The 25,956-nt window shown below is 44.4% G+C and overlaps 1 protein-coding gene across 1 annotated transcript; it reads left to right on the top strand.

Annotated features, from left to right (window-relative positions):
• ubald1a (UBA-like domain containing 1a) lies at positions 1-20,034 on the top strand. Its single transcript, XM_041963153.1, has 3 exons — positions 1-256; positions 925-984; positions 17,362-20,034. The coding sequence occupies exons 1-3, from the start codon at positions 149-151 to the stop codon at positions 17,683-17,685; spliced, it is 492 nt and encodes a 163-aa protein (XP_041819087.1). The 5' UTR covers positions 1-148; the 3' UTR covers positions 17,686-20,034.
• The last annotated feature ends 5,922 nt before the right edge of the window (positions 20,035-25,956 follow it).

Genomic DNA, 25,956 nt, shown 5'->3' with positions numbered 1-25,956 from the left:
GTAAATATTTGTGTTTGCTCAACCGGCTGTAATGGTGGAGGACTGAGGCAGAGAAACGGAATACAACTAGAGCGAAGGAAGAGAGGAAAACGGTCGAAAGTCTGTTTCAGAGCCAGTCGCCGCGAGTAGGACACGGGCTTCGTCGAAAATGGATGAACTCAAACATCAAGTCATGATTAACCAGTTCGTCCTGACGGCGGGTTGTGCGGCAGACCAGGCGAAGCAGCTTTTGCAAGCGGCACATTGGCAGTTCGAGGTAAAAGAAAATTTAAGAAAATGTTGAGGCTTCAGCGCTCGAGTCGGCGGGGCAACGTTAGCCACACGACTAATGTTTATGTCCGCCCGACCGTTAGCTATTCCCAGGAGCTTGTCCGGTGCCTCTCGCCACTTTTCGGGCTCGTGCAATTCAACACAAAACAAAGCGGTAGTGTTAGCTAGCGGTCCGTTTTAGGTGTCCAACAGTCGGCCCACTTTCAAACCAGAACTTTTGTTGTGTTTAAAGTCCATATCTGTGCTTTAGCCAAACTAAGTCTGTAGGGGATACACAGTAACGCAGTAGGGCAAACCGTACAGCTAGCACATCCAATTAGACTTTACTCTAGATTAAATACTATAATCCGACACATGACAGCAGTATACAGGCGAGGCCAGCGAGTGCGATTACGCAATAAAGATGACCGCCGTGTTGTACCGAGCAGCCTACTAAAGAGCAGTTTTAATTGTTTAGTCTGCGGTGAACCGAATACAGATTTAGCTTGTACATTTTCCTTCGCCGCAAGATCGATGTACTGTTTGTGTTTGCGTTAAATCAACACAGAAATAAGCGATGTTTCGGACAGCTATTTTTAGTGTCCTTCTGTGAAACATAAAACTGTCACAAAATGTCATTCATTTTCTGTTTTTTTGTTTTGTTTTGTTTTGTAGACTGCCCTCAGTGCCTTTTTTCAAGAAACAAATATTCCATATGGCCATCATCATCAAATGGTGAGTGCGAGAAGGAGGGTGCTGATCATAATGTTGCTTTTCATGCTATTTGTTGTTCTGTTTGTCTAATTTTAACAACCCCAAATTCATGCTAGTACACCTTTAAGGCTGCTGTGTTGTTTTGGGTGGGATGGGGGTGTGATAAGCAGCCCTTATAGGCCAAGAGGATGATGTTGTACTAACAATAACAAAGCACATGTCGGCCATGTTGTGAGCTTCCAGAAATAAACACACAGGCAGGCATGCAGCGGCAGCAGCAGCCACACTGAGGGAGTGTGTGTGTGTGTGAGTGTGTGAGAAAGAGGGAGCGAGGAAGATAGATGTAGATTCATGAAGGACCTAATCTTTCATGGTGTCAGTTGAGGTGCATGACGACAGGAAGGGCTCCTCAGTTTCTGGGTAAAACAGAAAAAAGTCTCTTTCCAGGAAGAGGACAGCTGCCTCTCGCAAATAGACCCTGGTGCAGCTGCTTTTGCTCTGGGTAATTCGGCTGTTTCGCCCTCGTCGGGCTGCTGCTGCCCTCAACACAACGCAAATCAGAGCAGAGTAAACTGGAAGGCGTTAGGGCTGTAGGAGACTCTGCACATGGCACACACAGAGGCTGAATATTATGAAACACTAGCAGTATTTGGGCTTTTAGCAGCAGCCCACTTTGGCAGCACACAAGCCTTTGTTTTCAGCCGCATGCATGGCAGCATCCAGCAACAGCTGCCCTCTGACAGAGCCTGATGTGGATGTGAGGGGGATTTTGGACAAAACTGTTGATCATTTTTAAGCTCACGCTCTGTTAGTGTGGCAGAGACTGTCATCGAACTGCTAAACATTTTAGCGTTGCATTTGTAGAAGAAGGGGAGAGCGATTGGGATAGAAGAGGATTTGTTTTATTGCATTGTGTGTGTGCATTTATAGCCTCAAGAGTCGTGCAGTATCACCAGTCAGCATAGAAACCGTTCACACCGAGCTGAATCATGTTTATCACAGCTTTATTGTGAGAAAGAAAGCCAAGATGTCCTTTATCGTCCGATCAGTAAATAAAAGCATCTCAGTCCTCTATATGGCTCATGAAATGTCTCACTTTAATTTAGAGAGTAAACAATCTGCAGAGAGGTGTCCTGTTCTGTCTGCCAAGTAGAGCTGAGCTTGATTGCTGCGCACACAAGATAATGAAGTCAGAATGCAGAGCACCTACGTGTGTTTGTGGTGTCATTGTCACAGGCATGTTCTTGCACAATCACAAGTTCAAGTTTTCTTTTGTTGTGTACGCCAGCATGTGCATGTGTCTATGTCCCCACATGCTTTGCGTGCATGCATTTGTATTTGGTGCAAGCACAGAGTGGGTGTGTGTATGTGTATGAGACACAACAGTACTACAGTAGGGCAGCGTGTCCAACCTTCCTGCAGCTTAACTGGCCGAGGTGTTCGCTGGTATACAGATCTAATCCACTTTGCTCTTGCTCTCACTCTTAATTCTCTCTCTTTCTAGCTCTCTCGCTCTCGCTCTCACTTCAGTTTAGAGTAAATATGAACAACATTTAGTTACATTTCTGTAGCACATGCTCTTTCGTTAATGTTTTGTGTTACAACGAAAGCTGAACTCATCCTTGAGATTGCTGTTTTGGATAGAGGCCTCACCACATCCCTGATGGCCCCAACAGATAGTAGCCTGTAGACATGCCCGCTTGGCAGCATGGCAGTGAGGACGTCATATAGGTCAGTTAGTTTATGCATACTGTTCACTGAGCTGCGTTATGCTATTGTTTTTTAGGCCCCTGAAACAATGTGTCAGGCTGAATATGATGTGCCAAATCACTTTGCCATCTAAATTTGGCATCATGGGAGAGAGACCGTCTTGGATACTAAAGCACTGTTGTTTAATAAATACATTTGCATGTCTAAACAAGGCCTGTCTGGTGAGGATTTGTAGCAGCCAGTGGGGTAACATTCAAATTGTATGCCATGTCAAGCATGATGTTGTTTACATGTGCTTTGCAAATGCTCCATTTGTGCATTGCACGGTAGAGGTTTATACCCTGTATCAAATATCAAATAGTGAGGTGAGTTAGCCTCCTCATCAGTACAGTCTTGCATAATGCTATGAATGGTGGAGGATTTAGCTAAAGCTCCTGTCGTTATTGTTTCCTTTTACTAGCAATCCCAGACCCAAGGGAGTGCCTGTGCTTTGGCACATGTTGTGAAAGAGCTACAATCTCTGCACAGGCACACTTTAGGTTTCTGCTTGTTGTGGAGTACTTGTGTGTGTATATAAAGTCTGTTTTTGTGAGAGCCATGCAGCCGCATGATAGATCTTGAACAGATCTATGTTCCACGATGGACACCCAGGCCCTAAGTTGAATCCAACCCCTCCCAGTCTTCTCTACACACACCCTGCCTTTACAAACACTGCCACCGCAACACATTCCTACAGGATGCAATGCTCACACCGGCCCAAAATGGACCCTTTCAGGGCGGAGGGGGCCGGTATAACTAAAAACACCATCTCTCTCTTTAGTTTATACTCTCTCACTCCTCTTGCCTCCTGCCCTTGCATGCTCTGTCTCTTTCTGTTTACAAATGCAGAAGGCTCTAGCATTCAATCAGCCATTTATGTTTCCTCTTGGAGAATTTTAGAATTATGCCCTGTCCAGAACGACTGATGTTGGAGTTGTATTTTTGTTGCTTCTGGCTGTTTGATGCTAGTCCTTTTCAAATATTATGCACATATTCATGTACTCCTGCCTTTTCTATTTTCATACATGTATTAGGGATGTCTCAAGCTCATTTTGAGGTATTCTTTAAATTAATCATTTAATTCTGAGCTGTTTCTGATGCTTTCAAAAACGCTCTTCCACATATACATGGTCCACCTTAATGCAGAATGATAATTGACAGAAAATGGTTCATCATTTGTAAGCAAAACTGCCTAAATGGTTTGTTGTGTGAAAGAGAAAGATTTCCCTGGATCTTGATAGTTTCTTCTGTACATGAGCAACTTTAGGAAGTATTTTTTCAGTCATGGTCTTTGAATGATCTGGTCTGGACGGAGTAACAACTGCCTGTGTTGGAGTTGCTCACAGTGTGTCAGTGAATTTGGAAGGAAAAAACACTGATGCTTAAATGCATGTTCCCACCAATATCAGTGTTTCCATGATTAGTATCTCTCCATGAGGGGCACATACAGCCACTATAAAGTGAATGAATGAATCCTCATGTGACCACAGAGGAGGAAGTAGCCCAGCTGGATGATTCCACTGTTGTCTGGGAACATGTGACCCAGTACATGTGACTAAGCTGGGAAATGAACGAAGCCACAAAGCCTACTTCACATGTGTGTAATTTCTGCCAGCGTCATGTCTATTACAAAAAATGATATATAGCGAGGTCCTCATTTAGCAGCCTTGCATTGAAATCAGGGGTTGGTGTTGAAAAGTGTGTTTTCTTTAGTAGGTCAGGCTAATAAAAATATCTCCTCAAGAAATATTTTCACATTCTCCTTCTTGTGAATCATATCTGCACTCTTACAGTTTATCAAGGCCCAGCTCTAGACAGCGGGGTGCCCTCCTAACTTTGCCTGTGGCCAAGAACTATGAGTACTATACATAGAAGAAAGCACATTAAAATCACACACACACACACACATATATATAGATACTGTATATGTGTGTGTGATTTTAATGTGGCTTTCTTCCCTATACGTTGTTGTCATGGCAATGTTAACTACTGGAGAGAGTGTTGTGTGTTGACATTACACCAGAGAATACGCTATCAGCTCCTAAATCTCAGATACAGAATGTGTCTCCTCTTCTTTACTATACATCTACAACTAGTGTAAATGCAGTTGTAAGATTATGTCTGAGTCAGAATTAAATATGGACTTCCTGTCTGCGCCTTGTCTGCCTCAGTTTCGCATTGGCCCAATCACAAGAGATGTGCATCTCTTGTTCTGTGGATCTGGTCTTCTCATTTGCTTATTATGTAAATGAGTATATTAGTTAAATATAAGAAGTCAGTCATTTTCAACTGCTTCTTCCCACTGTTGAGCACATCCCACTCTGCAACCACCAGATCCATGACTTAACAGCTCCATGGTTTGAACGATCACCCTTTTTATTGTGCTGTAATTGTTGTTCCTCAATGGCATCACGCACAAGGCGAATGAAACCAGGATTTTATGGAGGGCAACGTTCAGTGGCAACTGACCAGGCGCATTGATGTAGCAGAATAGTATTGGGCACAGCAGTGCAGTGATAAAGGTGGGCGTGATGTTGTTTTAAGGCTGTTTCCTGGCAATATAAACACCCAGTAGGAGAAAGGAGGTGTATTTTGTGTGTGTGTGTGTGTGTGTGTGTGTGTGTGTGTTTGAGGGGGTGTTTCTGGTAACTACAAACATTTGGTTTTGGTGTCCGGGTGTGGCTTCGAAAAGGATTTTCAGAAATCCTAACTTTTCTCATCCATGTAAGATCTCATCTCACTGAGATTTGAAGTGTGTGGTTTGCCCATGCAGAAGAGCAGAGGTATAATTACCTTCATAAATCACGATGTCACAACACGGACGACTGTCTGCTGCTATTTCTCTCTCTGTCTTAACCTCTACCCATTTATCATCACACTGCAAGAGAGGGAGGGAGGCTAACTTAAATATATAAAGCATACTTGGATTGTTTCTTAAATTGCTTTGAGGAATCAATGAAAACAAGTGAGGAAGGGTGTTTGGCAAGTGCTGGAGGTGAAATAGGCTAATATGAAGGCAGTGCCAGGTATTTTAGTAGAAGATACAACAGAGCTGCTTTGTCTCTCTGCCACAAAAGAAACAAGGTGTTCTCTGTCCTGCTGCAGACTTTACTTTAAAGTGTATTAAATGCATTATGACCTGAAATCCAGATACTCCCATTGTTGTGTATTTAAGTGTGATTTCTTGTATGTGTGTGTCTGTGTGTGTCTGTGTGTGTTCGTATGTCGAACAGCCATGCCAAGCAGTTAGCCACATCTGAAGAGGCTTGGCCTGTGCTTTGCATGTTCCAGCGTGTTGCCCTGCATGTTTCCAGGAGCACGACTTCCCAGAACCCTAACCACACGCACAAAGGCATGTGCACAAATGCGGGCGTGCACACACACACACACACACACACACACACACACACACACACACACACACACACAGGAACTTTGGCTCAAAGGACTCTGGGAATGGGAATCCATGTGGGATGGCTGCAAGGACCAGATGTGTTTATGAGCAGTGGAGTTAGATTGGGTTTCACACTGATTCTAGGAGTCACTGAGTGTACACACACACACACACACACACACACACACACACACACACACACACACACACACACACAGGGGTTAGGCATATGGCTAAGGAAACACAAGCAGCACATGGGACCCTTGTCTGTTGCAAAAAGGGAGTGTTGTCACATTGCGTCTCCCTGGCCTGTTTTTCCAGGTTAGCTGTAGCACTGCAGCCGGGCTCTGACATCTCTGCAACAACGTGCTGCTGTGTAGTCCTACTATTCCTGTGCTGTCACCGTCCTTAGCCTTGGCCATTACTTTCCTGATTTCTTGGTTCACAATCATGACCCTTGAGCTCTGCTTTTCAATTCTTGCATTAGATCCATACGCAGCTTTAAGAAAAATAGCTTTTTGAACCTCAGTGTTTACATGGTAAGCCTTTTGTTTTCCCTTCACGATGACCTTTGGCCTAGTTACTGTTGCCAGACTGTCACCAGTCCACAGGCCCAACTCCTTTTTCTAGATACGAGCGAGCTACTGAACACTTATTGTTAGCCTGTTAGCCATTGTTGTGAGCAGTGCAGTGTGTGCAGTTGGTCAGAACAGAACACATGCTCCTCTCATTCTCAGTTCTCCTATCTTTTGTCAGTTGCTGCTTTCTTTTTCTTTCTGTTTCTGCTCTCCTTTTTTGTCATTGCTTCTATCTATTTTGTTTTCGTTTGTCATTCTCCATCCTGTATTTTTAAAGCGTCCACATGAAAACAGTGCACAGCCTGGCTGTTGGTCAACTGGGTCCCCTGTGAGCTCAAATCCAACCATGTCCCCATGTGTATGTAATATTAGCTCACACATAGACATCCACAGACTGAGGGCTCAGCTGCTGGAAGCTGGGTGAGATTGAAGGAGTGAGGGTTCATGGGTGAAGAGGGGAGGGGACAGTCACTTTAAATGATCAGCAGCACCTGTCACCCTCCTTTATTTAGTTTGGGAAAGAAACATCTAGTTTTGACATCCAGCTACTCCCATAACACCTTGAGTGTCAGCTCCTGTTGCTGGGCGATGTGATGGGATTATTAAAACAGAGAGACATTATCGATGGTCTTGTTTAGATAAGAAATGGCAGCTTGAACAGGATGTTAACAAAGAGATTGATGAAGGTGCTGCGGTTTAGTTTTTTCGCTTCAATTATGTATTGAAATATTTCATTTTTTAATTTTCAATCATGGGAATGCCCATGTAATTAATCAATTATGCATATCTAATTATTATTAAGTACTCATTATCTTTGTGGTTAGTGTAGCATTGTGTTGCATTGGATCCAACGGCAGAGCTGCAGCTCCAAAACAAAAAAGGTGATGCTAGGCTATACACACACTATAAAAACTGTCCTTTTTAACAGAATTGTGCACAGTTGATGCAGCAATGGTCTGCCTACCTTCTCTCCTTTGTCTTTTATTCTGTCCCTCTGCTCCCTCTGGTTTACTGAGGTTTTCACTGCCAGATCACCAGTAAATCAGGCATCTGATGTAGCATGGACCCACATGTTGCTTGTTTATGGGACAGAGTTATGGTAAACTGCCATCTGTTGAGGTTACATATTTGGTAAGCATGTTGTCAAAACATCCAGTTCCACTTCCTGCATTGTTAGCAAAACATGATGAACATGTGTGCGCTCTTTGGCAGCAATTTGATATATTGAGGTGGCATTTCATATCAGATGGAGGCTGATTTTGACCTCCGTTTATCTTGTTAATGTTGGCTTGTTCAACAGTTATCGTCGTTTCTTTTTCTTTTCATTTTGGGGCTCATGTCCGTTGGTCAGATTGCATTGTCAGGTCTAACATACTGTATTGTAGCACTCCTCCAAGTGTCATAGTCCTGCATTGTCAGTGTTGTCAGGTTTGAATGGCATTGTTCTCACATGCCCAAACAAACCAAATAAAAGGAATGAATGCTTCAAAATGCATATAAACTGCTCCGAACATGCACGACGTGAATGCACCCAAGACTAGTCCAGACCTGATGCTGGTGGAACATAAAAGCATCCTCCCACACATGCAGTTAAAAGAGGTGCAGTCAACAGTTTGTATCTCCTTCCATATCTTGCTACTCTTCTCAGATTTAATTGATTGAGAGAGATGTTTTTTTTTTCAGTGTTATGCAGCTTTACACTCCTGAACTACCCGCTAATAGTCCTTTACTGTATACTGTATCGCAGTTTCAGTGGAACAGTTGGATTAAGGTTAACTGTCTTTTAGACTTGGTGTTATGAGGTCATGCTCAATAACATCGCTGGAAGACAGCATCAGCATTGAGAAAAATGCTCCCAGAGTTGAGGGTTATTAGGTGAGGTTGTGTTAACCTGTAATAATGCATAAAACATTTTCGTCATGAGCATAGATTATGTTAAACAGCAAACAATATTCAAAACCATGTGTTCTATTATGACGGTGTTGCAATAATGGTATCTAGTGGCAAAATGACTGGGAAGATGTGGAAAATGTAGTAAACCTTATTTAATTATATGTAACTAAGCTTTTTAGGCTGAGCACAACACCATGCGTTGCCTCTGGGTTCAGCTAATTACCAAATAAAGATTTTGAAGTGTGCATGCATGGTGGCTCAGCCCCAGCAGCCAAGTAATCAGTTCAGGCACCTCATCTTGTTACTGCTGTTGTACACCATGTGTTACTTTGCAAGTGACTTGCTATAGTGAGGACGCATGTTGTGACAGTTATACTGACCAGTCACATTCGCCATGTGTTATTTTGAATATACCCAAAATCCAGAAATCATGTTTGATGATTTCATTATCTTATCAAGTTTGGGAACTGGCTTCAGTTAGGTGCACAAATTGGCTGAAAACTGGGGATTTTTTCCTGTTTGTTTGTTTGTTTTTTTTTAGTGTAAGACAAGTGTAATTTTGCATGTGGTCAGAATTTTCAGCTGTAAAACAGTATGTCCTGCTGACTGTCAATTCGTCCATACACTGTATGTATACAAACTGAACAGCAAGTTAAATGTTATAATTCTACTGCAGTTCTATTAAGACCGTGGGCCTGTGTGTTGCGATGTCGGGCCTCATGCTTCACCGTGATTCTCGTGTCTCACTGAGCTCTCAGCACAGTTTGCTGCAAGTGCTGACAAAGAGTGTGTGAACTGTAGGCAACAAGCCGCAGACTGGAGGGAGAGGGAGAGGAAGATGAGGAGTGGGAAGTGAGAGAATGATAGAGACGGGAGAGAAAACAGACACGTCAGAGGTTCATATTCATGTTCACAGCAGAGGGAGTGATGGCGAAAAAGAAGTTGGGTTAGTATTGTTTGGAAATTGTGATGAATTAAATGAGAGTATTGCTGTAGACTGGACCGGATTTGGCCGTGGAAATTGTGAAATATTAATATATTTAAAAATCAGTGACAAAAACATACAAATGTCCATTGTCAAACCTGTATGTAGTATGTTTGTATGTTTCCGATGCACACACATATTTCTTGTCAGTTACTCTCTTGGCATTGATTAAACTCCTAAAACTCATCTCTGTTCATTAAAATTACATATTTAGAAGCATTTTCCATGAAAATCCCTTCATGCCTTGTGGCTTAGCTGCAACTCTACACCTTTACCTTCCTTTAGTATACAGGGATCTATGAATATGCAAATACCCTCCACCCACCCCTCCGCCGTTCGCCTGCAGCTCGAGCGTACCTGCTCACCTTCGACTCTGCTCATCAAACACACAAACGCCCTGACGGAGAACTTCACACGAATACCATATGCACTTGAATTACCTAACCTTATCTTGCTATGGCCATACTAGCAGCTTATGAGTACATTTTTTCATGACACGCTTTCTTCGTGAACAACACCAAGTGATTGAAGTGATCTGTCAGAATTCTCGCAATGAGTATAGCCATCATTCATCATCTTAAGATGTCATGTCAGCATTTAACACGAGTCATCAGGCTGTTTGCTAACATGATCTAGCACACGGCAGATTTGTTTGGACAGTCAATGGGCAAAACTCAAGAAAAACAAACTCAGCGGTGGACCAACATGTTGGTTTGTAATCTCTGTCCCCTGGATATGGGGATGGAACAGTGTCGGGCTTCAATGTAAGTTCTGTGGCAAAATCCATCTGTGATTGTGTAAAAATTTCAAAACATCACTCTGGAAAATGGCTACAGCAAACCCGAGTTTTGTCTTTCTCTGATTTTCAGATCCTTTGATAATACATGAAGGCCCACCGCTTCCCCTTTTGCAATTTTGCAACTGGAAGCAAAACATGTCTGTGACATCGTTTTGAAAATAGTGAAACTTAGCTTGCAAAATGTGTATTCATAGTTCCTCCTGGCTTACCCTGCAAGTTGACGGAGTCATTGGTCCACTGCAGTTCACTGCAGGCGGAAATGCTCAGCCAGGGCATTGACTCCTCACCTTGCACATGATGTGTCTTGTAGCATATAAAAACCATCATATGGACATGATAATAAGGTTAAAAACGTAATTTGTAGTTAAAAGCCACAAAAATACAGTCCTTTTACCTTGTATGTGGGTTTTTTGTGACTCCCCATGTCATTTTGATTAACGGATGCAGGATCTGAATGCAACTGTAGCCAATCAGATGGCGCCTTCTGTTTCAGCCAATAACATGAGCATAGATTCGAGGGTTTCATTTAGTGTGGTCACATAGCATTAAATCTGCTCAGTCTGCAAATATGAATTAGAACACAAAGAAAGAGCAAATGTCGAACAGCTACCTGGCATCTGGTAGCTGTTCAACAGGTAAGTGATAACTGTCTTGTCCTGCATGAATAAATTTGAGTTAGATGACGATAGATTTGAGTTATGAACGCATCAGCTTGCTAGCTAACGGATGAAACGTTACATATGTAGCTAACTTGTAAGCTAACGCAAGCGTTAAATGTCACATCACTAACAAGCATTCATAACTGGAACATAGAGTTACCACATACCTGTGGAGAGCAGCCACCAGACATCATGTTGATGTAACACTACGTGACCACATTAAATGATGCCTTCAAATCTAAGCCTACGTGGTTGGTTCTCTGCATTTGTAAATGGCAGGGGAGTCTCAAAAAATCAATGCACAAAAGCAGGGAAGTTCACGCATGACAAGCAGTTTGTAAATGCAGTGTGTGTTTACTTGCTTTGTAACCATGTTACTGGAAAGATGCAGATCACGTTTCATTTCATTTATTGCAAAAAAAAAAAAAGAAATTGCTTATGATGTCTGCGACAGCTAGACTAAAACATCCAGAGAGACTGAAATGAGCTGAATGTGAGTGCGTGGTGTGAGGTAGAGGCACCGAGGTAAACGTTACATGGAGGAGGTCGGCTGGGGTCATGAGACGTAACTGGACCCTCTGCACAAGTATGCAGGAGGATAGAAAGCCTCTCTTTTCAGCCTGGCACGCACACACACTTGATATGTCCGAGGAATGTGGCCGGTCAGAATGGAAATAACTCCAGCTCATCTGTGTTTGTGGACAAACACACACGTATGTACACAAACGGAGTGTTTAAGGTTTGTGGAGCCCGACCGCAGGCCTGGGCCAGGCATGTTAAGGGTGGTCGCTGCCTGTCAGCCGTGCGTTCCCCATGCGGAGCTCAGCAAACAGACGTGAAGAGAGGGTGGACAGGGCCGGGCCGCTGCGACCACAGAGCCAGTCCTGTGCAGCCCTGTCCCGCCAACAAGGAGATCTGTACTGCTTCCTCATAACAACCATCCCCATGGCAACCCCTCTCTGTTGGCTCTGTTGTGAACACAAACTCGCTCTGGCTGTCTGTTATTCCCCCTGTCTCTCCATCTGTATGTCTTGAATAAATGGCTAGACTTCCCCGGTCTAACACACTTTCTGTTTTGTGCTGCTGCATGTGTGTGCGGATTGTGATTCACACACACACAGTCATACTGAAGGTCCTCACCTTGAAACAACAGCTTTTCACATCTGCTTCAGTTTCTATATACACTGTTTAGACTTTGTTAACATGAGCAGCATGACCGTGAATACTGTTCTGGGAGTGGGAGTTGATCTTTTGTTATTGTTTTGTTGTCTCTGCTATTTTAACTAGCTAACGAGGCCTACAGTCAGCCATTTGTTTGGTTTAACTCAGCCGACTCTTCTCAAATTAAAACTCATATTGATTTGGAGAGGAGACAGACGATGAAGGGCGCTTTCACACCTGTAGTTTGGTTCATTTGGTCGGGACAAAGGGAAACAAATTATATATTGTTGCACTTAATTTCCTGTCTGGTTCCTGTTCACATTGACTTTTTTCAGAGAGGAGTACATGTGAAGCTATACAAAATGACATGTAACTTGTTGATTAGACAGTTTTGGTGATTCTCATCCTGCCTCATCAGCACCAACATAGGGAAATCAGATTCTGGTGTTTAGTTATGCAGCACTTCTGTGCTTCTGATGTGTGTATTGTATTACTGTATGCTCTTTGGTGTCACAAGAAGTCACGAAGAAATAGCTAATTATAACGATTATTAGTATTATTAGACTGCAAATTGACCACATGTTATGAATAATGACTGTAATAGGTACAGACAGGACAAAAAGATAAGACACCTGTCTTACAAAGTAATGACACACAGAGTAGGATACAAGCACAACTAACTTTTGACCTATTAATCAGGGGAAATACCCTCGCTGACATGCATGGATACCCACCAAATGATTTGCATAATACGGATCAATTGTAAGATCACTTCCTGAACAGATTTCACTGTCAGCAGATGGATGTATTTATAGTTAAGCTTTTGAAATGGTGCTAAAATCACATATCTACCATCACAAAATACTGGTGGTTGGTCCATTTGCTTTCACACCCCAAAGAAACTGCTCCAGGCTTGGACTGGAAGTGGAGATCACCCTTTCTTAACGATCTCAGCCTTCTTGTTTTGTTCCACATCTGATCGCGATTGCTGCATTCACAAAAGCCCAAATGAGCTGATCTTTGGGGGTGGGGAATGCTCCCAGTTTCAAACAGCTGATCCAGAGTCAGGTGTGAATGTACCCTAACTGTCAGAGTAACCTTTTTTTAACCCTGACAAGTTTATCTCACCAGACCTCTCATGTTGTCTCCTAACAGTGATTAACTTTGAAGCACCCACAGAATATACATTTTACTGTACTGAGCTTCTAGTTCTTTTTTTCTTGCCCACTTGCTCAATTTCTACTTACTAAACAAAGTGTTAACAGCACAACATTAAGTGTCAACATGTGCTGGTAAAGTAGAAAGTAGAACATAAAGATCTTTCCTTCTTACATCAATTCCAAACAACATAATTTTGAGTACCATATTAATAATTTATCACACTAAATGTCCCCAGTTTTGCTTTAGTAAATTTATCATTATAGTCCACAGCTTGCACAAATTATCAGACAAATGTTTCTGGGTTTGGAGAAATGGAATTAGGAAATGCTTCACCAGACCCACAGTTGTAGAGTAATGTGCATGCCTTTTGACAAACCTCCAGTAATTTGTTTATCCCAAATAATTCTTTCTTCTCAACCTGCTTTCTTCCATATAACATAACCCACTTCCTAACCGAGCTGCACATCTTCCAGTTAACCTCACGTGGGTCTCTTCCCATATCACTTGCATGCATGTGACACAACTGCAGACCCTCTGCAGACACCATTTTCGCCGACATGTGCACGTATGCATGCGTGCTGTGTGCACGCAGGTAGTGATTCTCTCAGATAAAATATTAACCCTCTTGCTGTGGCCCACGTGCCCCGTCAGTTGTCCAAGAGCCAATTGGATTTGAGCCTCAGTCTGCTCACACCGGTCTCAGCAGCTCTTGCAGTATTTTTCTGTCCCTGCCTCAGTCATCGAGAGTTAATCTGCTACTAGGCTGATTAATGCGCACAGAGCAAAAACACACAGTAACCTGCTTCCTCATTATGCTGCACCAGAGCAACAGTTTTTACCTTTTCAACAGCAGACCGCCCATGTGATATATGTCCCATTTCTTTGATATCTATACGGCTCATCAGTAAACACATGCTGACAGGTCTGGGCTGCGGTGCAACTTTGATCAGTCAGAAAGTGTGCGATGAGCAGTCAGATCCACGCTCAGACAGCCTGGCAGAGAAAGACAGCTGCTGTGTCTTCGGACCAGATCCTCTTCCCCGTGGGTCGATACTGTCTGCGTCTCTGACTCCGTCCAAGGTCCCCTGCAAAGACACACACACGCATACTCACATGCCAACACTGAGAGGTGTGTTGTGTTATGAGTGGAGGAGTGTGAGGTGGGCAGTTGTGAGACGCTAGCGTGGTGTTTGAGGTTGGTTTTGTCGTCAGCGTCCCCCTCCCATCTCTCTTGTTTTAGTCTACTGTTACATATGAAGCAAAAATAGGCATGTATAAGTGAAAAGTAGAGTCTTTTAGCTGACCGCAGGTGTATATTTATACCTGCTCATCTGTGTATGAGTTTATAGATGAGTAAGTCCGATGCAAAGGTGTCGGTGGACAGTCTCAAAGGTCATGTGTCAGCATTTCTGTGTAATTTTCCCCAGCAGTGAGCAAAGAAGCAGGAGGCCTCGTTTATTGTTTTCTGCAGGAGTGCAAGTCACACAGACCCTTTACTGATCATGAGGTTTAACAAATCCAGTCCAGTAGTGTCCGCCGCCAAGAACAGGAAGGATCACAGAGGTCACTTCGGCATTCCAGGGTGTCTCTTTACTGCAGGAAACGGCCTCAGAGACATGAGCCAGCGTTTCCTGTCAGAGAGCACACACTCGCCTTTCATAACAGCGTGCCAATCTGAGAAGCTCTAACTCGGCTTGGCCCCAGACTGTGCGTTCGCGGGACCAACCTGCAAGCCGCAGCACTTTTAGGGGGCGAAGTGGTCTGGTTACACCCCCAAGGGAGGAGCGGTGTTCCTGTCACCCTGTTGTTTTCCTGAAGGCTGCCTGTGCACCAAGGCGGCGTGTCACAATCTGAGCATCCCGGGCGACGGAGCCAAGGGTAGATTAGAAACCTCGGGTCAGCCCGAGCTCTGCTCATCAGTAAGGGGAATGTTGTTTTCCACCATTCTTTCCTCCTTTCAGCACGTTAACATTCTTCGTCCAATATTCATGTGTGACTGCAGCTGCTGTTCCCCATAGTTGATTCATGGAGTCTGTGACTCCCAATTCCAGAAAATTCACCCGCCCCCCTTAAACAAATAACCAAGCATTTGACCTGAATCTGTAGAAATTGTTATCTGGCCATTGTTGCCAAGCCAAAGCTCTATTTTTGAAGACGATCCGGAGAAAATTTACTGGTGTAAAAAATGTTATTTCCTATGAATGTAAGCCTGCATCGCATCACGTCAGCAGTACTTGAATCACAAGTAAATTCCACTTTATATAATCCTAATCCTGGGAGTAGCCGAGCTGTTTTCTCCCATTGTTGAAGCCTGGTGATTGAGGGTTATTTTGTCATGTTGGTGCCTGCCCTGTTAGCCTCTCAGCCCAGGCTCTTATTTTTAGATGACAAGCCTCCTGGCTAAACGTGGCTCCACCTCTGCTTCCCTATGGAACACAGCAGGTCGTTGTTTTCCTGGTCACACATGGAACATGGAGGAGGAAGCAGGCCTTGGAGCAGCGTGTGAGAAGCCGCGTTAGTGAGGATGAGGATGACGACGATGAAGGCGTATTATTTTTGAGCAGCCAAACATGCTGTTCACATGGGGTGTTAACTGCAAGGTGGTAGGTTCAGTGTTGTTTTTGGCACACGCGCGTATTGTGTGTGCTCGGGGTGCGCCACTAAAGGAACTCCTGGCAGCAGAACAATAACAGTGCTGCCACAAAGAAGGGTCGGAGCAGGTTAGAGCACTGGGAGATATATTGAGGCCAAAGAGTCTTGGTGTGTGTGTGTGTGTGTGTGTGTGTGTGTGTGTGTGTGTGTGTGTGTGTGTGTGTGTGTGTGTGTCCACAAAGCAATGTGAGCTGTTATCCCCAGTCTTACCAGGTTTATCTAGTCCGCTAAATCAGATTGGACGCCATATTACATTTGAAACAGGAAGTGGATGTAAACAAAGGGCTGTAATGTCATCATCAGGACCCTCTGGGGAAGCATAGAGCCTGGGATTCCCCTAACTTTCCCTTCAGTTAAACAAGTTTCCCCCCTTTAGAGTGATTTTAAACACTGCTGAAAACATTTTGAGATGTACTCCATTATGTACATTGCTGCAGTAATGCTGCATTTTTCTTGAAGATAACCGGACTGTGTAGACGGCTTCACATGTTTTTCCACTACAGCACTAAAGTTGTAATACAAAAGCAGAAATGTCTTTACAATGTGAGTGTTTTACAGTGAAGGTCAGCAGTCATACTGGGAGGAATCCTTTGTACAAGATGAAAAGACACCAAGTCCTCCACTGATGGTCGTCTCAATAAAACAGAATGTGGTGCAGCTATAAATATTTGCTCTGCACTCTAGTACACTCTAACCCACAGCTGAAAGCAGCAAGTTCACCACATGGCAGCTATCAGAAGTCATTTTCCTAACAGTTATTTTCATTATGGATTAATCTGTCGAGTGTTTTCTCAATTCATTCATTAACCGTTTGATCTGTAAAGGCCATTTACATGAGCCAGTGTTTGCATTTGAGGGATTGGAACCTGTGATTTATTTATTTTTGGTATTTGTGTTTAAAAAATGACTTTAACAAATCATCGAGTATGAAAATTGCATCATTTTGATTCATCAACTAATCTTTTCAGCTTTCAACAGAAGTGAAGTGAAGTAGAAGTGGACTTTAAGTGGCACATTCAAGAAAAGTGCAAAAGCATTTTAGACAGACTTCATTTACACAATTATTTTCATTGTAAATTTTTTTTAGTGTATAAAATGTCAGAAAATAGTGAAAAAATATTTTTTGTGAAGTTGTCCAGAGCCCAAGTTGACAAATGCAGATTGCTGATTGATTTGCATTATTAAAAACTGAATAAATTGAATAAAATCTAATCATATAGTAGAACCTGCAGGGGCTGTTCTCCTGTGTATAAATGGAAGCACTTCCTCTCTTTGAGGCTGTCCTGTTTCTCTGTGTAGACTTTAGATTTGTCAGTCTTCCTGTTCTGCACATGCATTAATTATTCTCTTTCCCTCCTCATCGTCAGATGTGCACCCCAGCCAACACACCAGCGACGCCCCCCAACTTCCCGGACGCGTTGACCATGTTCTCCAGGCTGAAGGCGTCTGAGAGCTTCAACAGCGGCAGCGGCGGCAGTCCCATGGCCGCCTCCATGGCCACCTCACCCCCGCCCCCCCAGGTCGGCGGCTGGGGGGTCTCACCAAACGTACCTAATGTGCCGCAGCCTCCACAGGGACTCTGGACTCAGGGGCAACCCCCCACGCAGCCCTGCCCTGCCTGGCCCACGGGAGTCAACCCCCACGCGGGCGCTGAGCAGAAGGCTAGTGTAGCGATGGAGGCTGAGAGATGAAGGGCAGCACGGGACTGAAAAGCCCCCCTCCAACCTGGGGAGCGAGGGAAAGGGGGCTTGGGGAGTCAATAATGGGGTAGAAATGGGTTTTGTTCTTTTTTCCCAAAAAGGAGACGGAAAGAGATGGAAACTACGCAAACCAAGAAAAACTCAATGTGGACAATTTGAGACGAGGAGAAAACCAATGCATCAATACAAAAATAGAAAGAAAAAAGATACGCACACACGTAGTAATAAGAGAGCAACTGAAATCTTTGTTAGTTTTCCTAAGTAAATGCATAGATAAGAGAAATATTATTGAACTAAAAAACAGAAATTTTTAAAAAATTGTCACGCCCAAGGATTCTGTGTGATGTTCAAGAACACTCGAGGCAGCAAACGTAATTTTCAGTTTTTCGTTTAGTTTTTTTTGTCCCCTCCATCGTTTCAGCCAGTGATTTTTTTTTTCCACTGGTGTTCTGTGTTTCTGCAACTGTCTGTGCTGCATGAGGAGAGAGGGACTTGCAATGCAGTGTTTGAGATTGACTCAAAAATCAACACGCACTTGAGTGTGAGTGTGTACGCATGTGAGCGGGTGATCAGTTTGTAATCCAAAATGTATACACACACATATATTCACACACACACACACACACACACCAGTACACACACAATAGAGTTTAGAGGAAACACCTCCATACTGTCATCCCCATCGTCAAAGGTGGGACTTTTCTTACCTCACCTGGTGGTCACCTGACTTCTTTCAGCCAATCAGGGATTCTTCTTAAACCAACTGTTGCCGCCGCCACAGGACATGTTTTTAAAGGTTTTTTCTTAAAGGCAGCAGCCACACTGGTTTATGCTAACTGATCCTTGCTGCAATGGCTTTTCCTGGCAGTTTTAAACCTGGACTCAGACTACAGCTGTCCACTGTATACTTTTTCTGGAGATTTGGGTTATTACAAGAAAAATGAGAAATCATGGTTTAATATAATATCGTTTATAAATGCTAATTGTTCTGTTTTTGTTGAAAGGTTATGGGACGTGGCTTTGAAAATGGGTGGGACTTCAGGTTGATCCTTATTTTTTTTGGAAAGAATGAATGAAACGCAGCTAAAATGGCTACAGATTAAAAAAAAAAACACGACTACTCCATCTTTGTAAACAGAATTGCCACTTTGCATGATGTGTTCATAAACGTGTAACATCTTTTGTAGCAAACATACATGAGGTTGAGATGAGGTCATGGGAGGCGTGTGTCGTTTCGCCAACCTACTTTAGATGAAACCACGCCCATGTCATTATGATGAAAGCCTTGACGGCTGCGTTCCCATGGAAACTGCCCTCACTCAAGTCCAGTGAAATATGAGCGCTCCTTGGAAAATGCTGATAGGGGCCACTGAATTTGACTAGTTCACTATTAAAAAGAACACAGATGAGACAAAAATTAGCTAGCTAGCATGCTAACTGGAATGCAGTCTGTTTTCAGGCCTTCAGTAATGTTAGTTGCTTGGCATGGCAGCAGCTTTCATCACACGGAGCGGACACGGTTTCACCTGAAAGAGGTTGAAGAAACGATCGACACCTATGGGAGGGGTACAGAGTGAGTTAAAGATGAGGGTGGGGTGGTGGGTCTTATTCCCAAAGCGAATAAAAATGCAATAGAAGAGGGTTTCTCTGAAGAGCTAATGTCAAATCAGCTGTGCCTCACTGTTGAGGCAGAATTCAACAAAATGTCTCATTAGATGTGAGAAGCAAAGAGAAGACAGTGGGTGTGGGGCAGCTTGGGGAAGCCCACCACAGGCTATTTGGGGACACTACAGACTACTTTCAGATATACAGTATATATATACCCTCAGATACAGTGCTACAGAGGGGTTTTTACAACATTTAGGTCTCTAGTTTTCGACCGGTCCCTGGTCCATTGATACTGCTGAGGGACAGTTTAGGGGTGACCCTGACGTATGGCAATATTTAAAATTTCAGGGTCTGCCCCTTTTTTAGTTTTTCCTGTTTGGATTATTTTTTCATTAGATAAAAGAAGAAAGAGCAAGAAGAGATATTTTGAATAACTGAGGGTCCTTTTTTAAAAAAGATCATTTGGAAAATTCTGGATATAATAATTAATAAATAAGCAACTTCCTTTTTATTATTTAGACTAAACTAATGTTTGAGTTCATCCTGTTCCATGCTTCATACTTTATTTGGTTAAATCAGAGCGTTTCTGGGTGGGCCTGTTCCTAAATGGTTTCTCATGTATGTTTTCCCACTTGTATGACTGTATGAGACCATTCCCACAATATTTGTGGACTACCTGATAATTAACTTATCATTTTTGTGAACCTAAATAAATATTGTATGTCAACCTAATCAGCACTGCAGTGTGTGACTATTGGCTCTACAGTTGATTGAATGTGACGTTTTTCAATGGAAGGAGCCTCTTGATCAAGATGTATAGTTATCTGTGTGTGTGTGTGTGTGTGTGTGTGTGACTCCAGAGCAGTGTGTTAAATAATGACAGTGGGAAGATGGATGCATCATAATCTCATGCTTGGCTACCTTTCAGCCAGGCGGATTTAATACAGTCACCCAGCCAGACTACAAAGTCACAAACCTCTCTGTCTTTTCCTGCGTCTCTCTCTCTCTCTGTCCGAGAACTAAGACATCTGTCGGATGTTTTGGAGCGAGAAGGCCCGGGGATGAAAGCCAAAATGGAGGAGAAGAGGAGAGAAAGGCTTTTCAGCTCTGCGCCTCCCTGAATCCATGGCTCTTTAGATGTAAACACAAACACCAGCTGTCTACACGCACGCCATTGCCACACATAAACACTCGTACCACACATGCCGGTGGTGGTGGTGGTGGCGGTGTTGGTAAAGGAGGGGTCAGAGAGTTCTCCATGTCCTCAGCTCACCCCCTCACCGCTTCCTCCTCTGCAGGAAATAGAAGAGATTGCCTCGGCTGATTGCGTGTGCCACTTTGCCAGTTCCTGAGCTGCTGAAGTGAGATCGGGTGAATGGCGACAGCTTGGCATCAGATACTGCAGTGCATCTGAGCATGTGGGAACAGGAAGAGCAGCAAACATAAAGGGTTTGTCCACCAGCAGTACGGCATGACCCAGTGTGATGTGGGGGCAGTAAACGGGGTCTTCAGGCCACCATCGCTCCATTCCGACCCCCCTCACCGTAACCTCGTTGCACAGACAGCCTTAAATCCACAATCTGAGCCATTCCACTTGATTTTGGTGACGTCTTCAGCTCATGGTTTTCCCAGAAAACACTTATTTTGGTTATTGTGTAATTACCAGTGCTAAGTACCCAGTTCTTCTATTTATACCAAACAAACTGCTGATGTAAACAAAACCTAAATCACATCATCTTCTGACCTCAACACTTTGCTGAGAAGAGCTCCCACACCAGGCACCTCGACAGGCTCTTCTCTCAGAACACACTCGTGTTATAAGAGGATGACAAAATTCTGCGTTCATCACTAACGCGTGAGCCGTCCTGTCGTTCGCATCCGGCTGCAGAGTGATGGCGCTCTGTTCAGTTCATCCATCCTGCACGCAAAAACCAGGACATTGTTTTCTGGGTCACTGGATGGTGTGGACACAACACAGCCTCACAGATGGCACACCATCAGCACACCTGTCCCGCTGCATGTGTAAACATAACTATGTTAGCCCGCTACTGTCGGCCACGCTGCTAAGTTTTTTCAACCTTGATTTTTATGACAACCATATTTGCACTGGAGAGGATTTCCAGCCTCTTTTGCCCTCTACGACTCATTTTCATTTTCAACGACCAAATTAGATCTTGTCGAAACAGTTTAAGTGCTCTGCAGCAGAAATAATATTACTTTTCTTCTTTACATTTCACTTAAAGGCCCCCTGTGGAGTTTTTTCACCACTACCAGCGCTATGGAGCAATGTTTTTAATAGTGTGTCCATGTTTTGCACACATCCTGCCACGCTAGTCATTGTGTCGCTAGCAGTACAAAAGCAGTGAAGAGGAAGACGGCCAGCAAGCATACATGGATGTAACCACTACTTTAAAGGATACAAATTGTGTGTTTTGGTGAGAAACACTGAACATGAACACACCTTATTTTTGACTAAAGGGCACCTTTAAAATACAGCTTCAGTTTGACATTCCTTTATCTGCTCTGGATACTGTTACCAAGGCCCATCATTGGCTCTATTTCCCATTTCTTTCTCTTATTGATGGCATATTCAATTCACAGGCTACACATATCCTCTAAAAGCAGCCGCCTGAGCTTCAACCTCAATCAACAGAGAAAGAGGAAGAGCAAACAGCAACTCGAGCCTGCCAGTCTGAATGAATGGCTCTGTTTGTACCTCATTTTCATTCATTAAAAAAAATCAGGCATGCAAGTAGGTATCACTGACCTGCTGCAACACAATGCTTATAGGCATTAGATTAGCAGGTAGACTGTGGGAGGACGGTGCTGCAGACATGGACGTGGTGCTCGTGAGGTATGGAGGTGGGGGGAGACAGAGGACACTGCGCACCGTGTGGAGGAGCAGGGGAGCAGAACGGACACAGTGACATTGGGTGCGTTTGTAACCTAGCACCTCACCTTCCCCTGCTCTCTCTACAGGTGGAGGCTCTGGCTCTGCACCCGGCAAGCTGCAGTGAGCGGCAGGAAGTGGGAGAAAGGTGACACACACACACACACAAATATACTGTACATGCATACACACACGCCTGGCAGTCGTTGGGTGAAGTGCGAGAGAAAGAGATGATGAGTCAGACTGAAAGTTAAGTGAGAAACCGAACAACAGTAATACACAATGACAGAGGGTGAAGTAACGAGGCAACCAAATGAAGGCTTCATATCCTGGAAAAACATAGTTACCTGAAATTCATCCGCCGATCTTTTGTCCTCTAAAAAGTCTGACAAGAAGCTGATCAACCTGAACAAACAGCATCTCCAGCGGCATTCAGATGCGCCTCGCCAGTCGACAGGGTGTTGGACATGACTTGGAGACAAAAACCAATAAAAAGAAAGCCCAAAGATTCATTGAGAGAACAATGCGCCGTATCCGGCCAGCGGCAGTTCAGAGCTGCTGGAAATGACTCGGAAAACGAGCAGCTGCGCGTCTTGATGATGCCGCATCAATCACTCAACCCGTGTCAAGCTGTGGCTTCTCCGTTCGTCGGTTCTCGTTTGTTCTCTCTGAGACAAACAGAAGACGTTATCGACTGAGCCGTTACTGGACTGAAAGCCAGCTTTAAACTGTTCCAACTGGCTGCTAATGTGATGTATCATAATGCTGTGGTTATTGTACATGAATCTGCCATGTCTGCCCATATCAGCCTCACAAGGTGGTAAGATGTCGATGCTGTTGTAAGTGTTTACAGCTGGTGGCTTGATCTGCCATCAAGTGGCCGAAAAAGCACTGAACGCAGCTTTAAGCGTGACTGTCACTGGAAGAACTCTTTTTTTTGTCCTGCACATTTCCTGTGGAATCAGCTCCGGTGGCCCGCCGGTCAGCCTGGACCAGTGATGCTGGCTGTGTGCAGTAATTAGATCAATGTCTTAAAATAATATGGCAATGACTCACTGATGTTAAACAGCGTCGCAGTTCCACTTTAATGTGGCTGTGGTTACAGCCAGCGGTGGTGTCACCAGCTCTGCGTGTGTGTGTGTGTGTGTGTGTGTGTGTGTGTGTGTACGGCCGCAGTGAAGCTGTGACAATGGCTGTGTGCCATTTCAGCCACTCTGTGGCCGAGATCCTGAGTTGGACACAAAGCCGGCTTTATCTCCGCTCTCACTGTTGTATCAGTGCTGCCTGGCTGGACGCATTAGCACCGGACTAAGCAGCCACACACACACACACACACACACACACACACACACACACAACTGCCCCTGCTTCCACTCTAAGTGTAATGTATTGTTTTAGTGCTGGTGTGTGTGTGTGTGACCATAAAGGGACCACGGGGGGAAGTGACAAAGACAGACACATGCTCTTTTTGTCCAGGTCATGTGATGCTGTTGGGAGAGAAAGCTGTATATATACAAAATGTGTGTGTGTTTGTTTGTTTGTGTGTGTGTGTATGACTTCACTGAGGGTATTAGGTGTGTGTGAGTGTGTGGGCTGCCCTGACAGGTCAGACTGACCTTTTAAAAGCAATACGCATCAATATACATGTCTTTCTGTTTCTTTCTTCTCTTTTTCACATCCCTCCAGCTCTCCCCTCCTCCCCCCTCTCCTTCTTTGCGCCTCCGCGTCACGCGGCACGGCGCGCGGAATGTGGAGGAACGAGCCGCAAACCGCGCTCACAGGTGAAGGTTGCCACGCCGCAGGACGCGCACGTGCACGCAGGAACAGTGTAGTGGGTGTTACCCTTTGTGCCACAGATCTGATGTGCCGTTTCTGTCCCTGCAGATGCCAGCCAGTATTACTGCGCAGCGAAAGCCTCAGAGTTCACAATAATAATCATCAGCTGTTCCGCTGCCTGGTTGTCGTGCTCCTCCCTCGCATTCAGTTGAATTTTTACGACCCAGCGCGAGCTCGTCGCTGTCTGCTTTGTATCAAACGGGATTTCAGGTTCCAGTCCCGCTCTGCAGCTCGGCACTGCTGTCTCCACTGTGAGGCGGCTCTGTGCTGACAGCAGGGGCTCGATTAGATTAGATGAAACATTAATGATCCCTGTGGGGAATCAGGCCATTGCAGCAAACAAGCACCAACAGTATACAACAAAGAAAAAAAAAGGATGCAAATAAGGAGACAGTGTAAGGGCATGCAAACATGCAACAATTCCAGCACGCACATGTAGTAATATATGCATCGCTATGTGTAATTTAGCTGCGGTGGAATGAATATGAGCAGACAGACAGTGACTTTTTAAAGAAAGTAGAAAATGTTTTTAACATACTGTTGAACAAACAGTGTGAACAAGACGACGAGTATAGCTACCAGATGTTAAGGCTGCTAAATGCTAACATGATGCTCATGCTGACAGTTAGCAGGTGAAATGTTTACCATCTTAGCTTAGCATGTTAGCACACATGGAAATTCACTAGTTTTGCAGGTATTTGCTCATGAAGTATTAGATGCATTGAAATTTGGACCTCATGATGGCGCTAGATGGGATATTTGAAGGACACGTCTTTACAATTCATCCTGAGCGGGGCGTCAGTGGGTGTACCAAATTTCATGGCCATCGGTCCAATATTCGTCTCATTAAAAAGCACAAATGTGAACATCTTGGTGGCGCTGGACGAAAAGTCGAGTGATCACCAAAGTCATCGGGATTCGTCATGTGGGAATCATGAATGTCTGCAGAAAATGTGCCAATCCATTAACGAGATATTCCAAAAGGATCGACCAACCACCAAACAGGCCGATGTTTCCATCCCCAGAGCGATGCTGCTCGCGTCGCTAAAAATATACAACAGTGCTAGCCTTATCCCTGAAGACCGACATCTACACTGGAGGAACAGAAGCTCTGCTGTTTCAAGTCACCGGGCGCTTTACGGCCGGGTGAAAGAGTCTCACTAACAGCCTCGTTCATTGTAGGTGTGCTGCATCTGAAAGCCGTGTCGGTGACCCTCAGGATGCCGCATGCTGCATATCTTGTTTAACAGTGTCTGCGGGCCATCATGTGAACAGAAGCGAGTGCGGATGTGTTGATAAGTCAATCCACCTGAGAAAAATGAGCGTGCGCCCTGCAGAGAGGCACGCTGTGGCAACACACCAGGAAACCCCTGTGATTTGTCACCGTGATTAATCTTTGTTGTTATGCATTCAAGGCACAACGACGAGGCAGCATGCGGCTTCAGTCTCAGATTTTACCCCTGAATGATGCTGCACAGACATTTTAAGGGACGCGCTATTGCATAACCCTCTTGTTGCAACAGATGATTTACGGCGGCGATATGTGTGTGAACATAACTCTTGTGCAGATAGGCGTCCGCGGGGAAAGTGATGTAGTGCGTCTGATGCAGAGCTGGATCCATCCTCGCTCGCCTGTCGCTGCAGCCGCAGACATCGTTCTTCATATTAGACCTGCATGCTGGCAGCGTGCCTGACGAGCCCTCCCGTCCTGTTTTCTCCTCTTCACCTCCTCTCCCCTCCTCTTTATGTTTCTCTCCTCTCTCACTTCCTCTTACACAAACACACTTCTCCTTCTCCCTCTCCTCGCCTCTGATGAGCCTGAGTGGTGCAGTGATCCGGCCTGTCTTTGCCTGGCAAAAAAAAAAAAACCCAGCCCCAGTTTGATGACATCATTGCTGCCACTCGTGTTCGGCCAACATGTCCGAGAC

The sequence above is a fragment of the Chelmon rostratus genome, chromosome 21 (assembly GCF_017976325.1).
Source record: "Chelmon rostratus isolate fCheRos1 chromosome 21, fCheRos1.pri, whole genome shotgun sequence".
Classification (NCBI taxonomy): Eukaryota; Metazoa; Chordata; class Actinopteri; order Chaetodontiformes; family Chaetodontidae; genus Chelmon; species Chelmon rostratus.
Note: the sequence above shows the minus strand (reverse complement) of the source record. Positions and strands in the feature narration are given on the sequence as shown.